General features: G+C 40.0%; 1 protein-coding gene across 1 annotated transcript; it reads right to left on the bottom strand.

The window, feature by feature from the left end:
* Window positions 1–2,997: 2,997 nt before the first annotated feature.
* On the bottom strand, window positions 2,998–4,197 carry LOC128740433 (kinesin light chain-like). The gene has a single exon (XM_053835973.1). The coding sequence runs from the start codon at window positions 4,195–4,197 to the stop codon at window positions 2,998–3,000; it is 1,200 nt and encodes a 399-aa protein (XP_053691948.1).
* Window positions 4,198–5,147: the final 950 nt, after the last annotated feature.

Genomic DNA, 5,147 nt, shown 5'->3' with positions numbered 1-5,147 from the left:
CTTCGCAAGACGTTTCGATCAAGGAGCATACGCCGCCGCACAAAGCTGACGATGTACAATACGCTAATCAGACCGGTAGTCCTCTAAGGACTTGAGACAGTAACTTTACTTACGGAAGACATACGTGTACTTGCCGTTTTTGAACGAAAGGTGTTGCGGACTTTTTTTTGGCGGATCACGAGCTACAGGCACTGCTCGAAGAGATTCCCATCGTACACCTGGCGAAAATTGGGAGACTACGGCGAGCCGGCCATGTGGCAAGGATGCCGGATGACTGTGTAGTGAAATCCGTTCTCTTCAAGAACCCCACCGGCACCAGGAAGAGAGGGGCTCAACGTGCTAGATGGCTCGACCTGGTTGAAGCCGACTTGCGTATATCGAGACGCGCAACGAATTGGCGACGAGTAGCCCAGGACCGAGTACAATGGAGAGGAATTCTTGATACTGCAAGAGCCACCCTGGCTCTCGGCTAAATAAGTAAGTAAGTGGTGCGTTCATCTCTCGAGTATTGTTGCCAAATTTGGAATCCACATTACCAAAATGGAATTGATCGTATCAAGGCCGTATAGCGGAGGCTTTCATGGAGGGATCCATTCTAATCAATTTGGATACATTAGTTGTCCGTCGCAATGTTGCCCGTGCTATTCTCGTGTCTGACGTCCTAATTGCTAGAACTGAGTGCCCAGCATTGCTCAACAGTATTTGGCTACAGGTACAACCAAGAACTCTGAGAAATCAAGGATTATTACAACTTACCGCACGGCGGACGAATTACGTCATATACGGTAATATCGTTGGGTTTCTTCGGTTATTTAACCCATTTCCTCCCAGCGTTGCGAAAACGCAACGCACTTTCATTCGTTTCTAGAGAAGGCCCGGTTGAAGATATCAACTTGGACCCTGAGAAACAAAGAAAGATTGGAAAAAAATCTAATCGACCTGTTTTTGCTCAAAGGTCAGATGTTACATGTAACATAATTACAGCTGTGACAAAACAACAGGTTTTGCTTTTTTTTAGACAGTTAAGGAAAAATGCTCATAAAACTCGATTTTACCTCTATTAACGCTTGACCTATCAATCAGTGTTAGTAAGAATCGGTTGCTTGCCAAAAAAACTTTGTTTCATAATTTTGATTATTTTTGTAATTTTAAGATAGGTTTGAAACTTTGCGTTGCAATATTCAAAATTTGCAACGGGAACATTTGTTTTCGTTCGTTCGCTGCTGTGTTTGATTTGATGTCGTTACTTTTTAGTAAACAAATGAATGTAAATCTTATCTTTCGCTTATTTAAAATATCCCGAAAACATTATAAAAGTTTACATAACATAGAATTCGCAGCTTCCAACACTGATGGCTGATGGAGAAGCCGTTGTGATAAGAGCGTAATAAAATTGTTAAAGTACCTTTGCATCCGGAATATCTGGAGGAATTGAGTGATGGCAACGACAGTTTCATGGACGCAAATTTCATGTTACAACCTTTCCGGAACGCGTTGGTAGGCATTTAATCATCTGCGATGATATACATTTAGCATTCAAACTGCATACTATGCGTCTAGTGCAAAGATGGTCTCCAACCCAAATGTTTCGATATCTATCATAAAACATAACATGTAATTCTCTAAGTCGTTCATTTAATCTTTATTAAAACTCAAAATCACAAAAAAAATCCCAACTTTGATTTAACGGTAAAAAAGTATGAAGCATTTATATGCATAATAATGAAGGTATGCAAAAACGGTATACCCTTAAGGCCCAGCGTTGCGTTTTCGCAACGTAGCGTTTTGTTTTGTGCGGGACACAGGGTCAAAATTAAAAATACATGTTAGCGGCCTTTTCTTAGTTGACCTAAAAGAGAATTCTCCTGAAAGTTTCAACTTTCTATCCCTGCTGGGAAAAGTGTGAGGCTTAATGGGTTAATAGAGTTGCAGGAGGTTTTGACTTTAATTTGTCCAGAGAAGTGATCAAACGTAATATTAAGACAATTCTAATTAATTCAAATATCATTAAGGCATAGTGAATGTAATAAATAAATAAACCCCGGCTTTATGCTGTTTTTTTTGTCGGAAGATTTGACCACTGCGACCATTATTTTGATTGTATTGTGGTATACTTCTTCTTTTGTCTAGGTATTAGTTGCCGACATAACACTATTGATGGAAGTGTTTGTCATTGTCAATTCATACCTCTTCTCCCAGTCCGGCATTGAACTTCTTATGAAGTTTATTACCTGATTACGATTTGCAGACCTTCGAAAGGTTCCATTGTTCCTTTACCGAAAATTCTTAGTCTGCGAAGAGTTAGTGCACTGCACTGGCAGAGCAGATGTTCTGCGGTTTCGCTTTCGAATTCGCAGAGTTGGCAAATATCATTGTCCAGCCTACCAATCGTTTTGAGATGGCGTTTGCTCGGACAGTGACCGCTAAATAGTCCTATTATTATACTTTGTTCGGTTTTATTCAAATTAAGCAATGATAGGCTTTTTTACGGTCTGGCTATATAAAGCGCTGAGACTGTCTTAGTCCTGTAGAGGATTTCCAATTTTCCTCTATTGTTTTGTGTTCCCTTGCACGAGGTTCGGATTTAAGCGCGCTTGGTGACACACCACAGAACGGTTCTGGGCTTTAAGCTGTTAGAAGTAACTAAGTAAAATCGGCGACATCTTCTGTTTATTTTGTGTAAAAACCAAGGGATGATACCGAATGGCCGAATCACGAATGGCCGAAATCCAAATGGCCGAATTTCAACAACAATCACAGAAGGCCGAATCGCGAAAGGCCGAATCACGAAAGGCCGATTTTTTTCGGAATGCCTAAATAACTATCCATTAAAAACAAATTGACAAATTTGAATTGACAGTTAACAAATCAAACAAATCAATTTAATCAAACAAAAAACACAATAAGCAACACAACTATTTACTATAAGTATAGACGATTGAAAGTTCTTTCTTTCCCTAAGCGCAAGAAATTTAAAATGATATTTAAAATAAGTATTTATTCACGCCTCAACCTATTAATTACTGGTAATTTATAGGTTTTCTTCGCTTTGCTGCTTCTTTTTATTTTTCTTCTTTCTTTTGCAGATGGGACTTGGTCGGCTAATGTCATTCGCGCAGCGCAATTCTCTAGTGTGCTGGCAGCCGCATGTTTCCCTTGTTTACGGTACAAGGTAGCAAGTTTCCTCAAAGTCTCCTGAACCGTGGATGAGTTTACCATGTCGATGCGGTGCCAGCTTCCATAAAGATTGTATGGCGTATTGTCACGACTCAAACCCTTGTCGACCTCGCGTTGCTCTGCCATCTGCCATATTGTCTTGTTGTCCACAGTGATAGGACCGAATTTCAGCTCATGTACCCTCGTCAACACGGTTTTGTACAGTACCTCTGCATAGTTGAACTTGCCTTGGGTTACGTAACATATAGCCAAATTGTTCCTAGTAGCGTCCGTATTTGGATCATCTGGTCCTAAAACTGTTTCGTATATCTGTAACGCTCGTTCGTAGTAAAAACCTGCCTTTCCGAATTTCTGCTGATTTTGGCACAGGAATGCCAGCACGTGAAGGTTCTTCGCTACGTCCGGATGACTTTCACCCACCAAACGAACTTGCATATCCAAGGCTTTCGAACAGAATATCTCTGCTTGCTGCGAATTGCCACAGTTATCGTACAGTGTAGTAAGGTTGTGTAAGGTTGCGACGACATCAGGATGAACTCCAAGAGTTTTCTCTCTGATAGCTAGCACGTCGTGTAATAGACGTCTAGCCTCCTTGTAGTTGCACTGATCTCGGTAGATTTGCGCTAAGGTGCTCAATATGGCCCCAACATCAGGATGATCATGTCCAAAAGTTCTCTCCAGTTCATCCACAGCGTCCGTGCATAGAAGCATGGCCATTTCGTGGCGATCTTGAGACACATATTTGAGCACCTGTTGTTGGATTTTATCCGGTGAGATAGCGGAAATTGGTGGTTCTTTCACAAATTGTTTTTCATGTTGCAGCTGCAAAATGGTCGACTCCGCTGCAAAAAGCTGTTGTTGAATGCCTTGTAATGCATTGCGTAACAGTAGATTCTCTTCGGTGAGCTGTTGATTGTGGCATTGTAACTGGCGTTTTTTTGTTTCAAAGTTCTGAAATTGCGCCAGAAACCTCATCATTAGCTCGCCATTTTCCGATTTTCGCTCGAAGTTGTTATTCATAATGTCGATTTCTCCAGAAAGTATAAATGTACTCGTAATTGCTGTTCAAACAATAGTTACTAATAAACTGATGTCGATTTGTCGGCGCGTTAGAATTTATACTGTATAGAAAGGGTAGGTAGTTTTAATAAACAATGTTTACCTAGCAAGTTATTTGCTACCTCAGGTACTCAGTATAGGTCGATCAATGCTAGGTAAGCTGAATCAGAGCTAGGTAAGGCAAATAAAATGGCCAAGTCAAATTCTAATCTGGAGTGGACTTTACCTGATTCGTTTAACGTGGAGTACCTAGTGATGTCCGAAATTTTCAATTACACCCAATTCTTTTTTTACACGGGGGATGCGTCCCGTGTAAAAAAATACCGTGCAAAAATAAACCGTGTTATTTCGAGAAACCGTGCAAAAAAAATTCCGCGTACTAGAATCCGTGTAAAAAAAGAATTGGGTGTACAACTGTTGTTGGTGAAATTTTAGAAAAACCGTGTTATTTCGAGAAACCGTGCAAAAAAAGTCGTGCAAAAAAAATCCGTGCAAAAAAAGAATTGGGTGTATCCGATTACCGATTAATCGGCGAGCAACTATCCACTAATCGATTTATTCAATTATTCGTACTAGTGGTATTCGATTAGAAATGAATGTTATCGAACGATTATGAATCATTAGCGGCCATTATTCGGGGATCATTAGCGGCCATTATTCGGGGATTATTCGCATTCATATTATTTCCTTTGAACTATTCGATTAATTCAACTACTCGTGCTTTAGTTATATGTACTTGTTTTTTTTTGCGAAAAAATAGTGATCGTCAAACTATATAACCTACGTCGTTCAGCTTCATTCGAAGCGAGGCCGGAAAAATGTAATTTAGGAGTTGAAAGTAAGAAGAAACATTGCATAGATTTCGTGAAAAATAAGCTTGGAGAGAAAAAACATTTTATATGCAGGATGGA

Source organism: Sabethes cyaneus, chromosome 3, assembly GCF_943734655.1.
Source record: "Sabethes cyaneus chromosome 3, idSabCyanKW18_F2, whole genome shotgun sequence".
NCBI classification, from domain to species: Eukaryota; Metazoa; Arthropoda; class Insecta; order Diptera; family Culicidae; genus Sabethes; species Sabethes cyaneus.
Note: the sequence above shows the minus strand (reverse complement) of the source record. Positions and strands in the feature narration are given on the sequence as shown.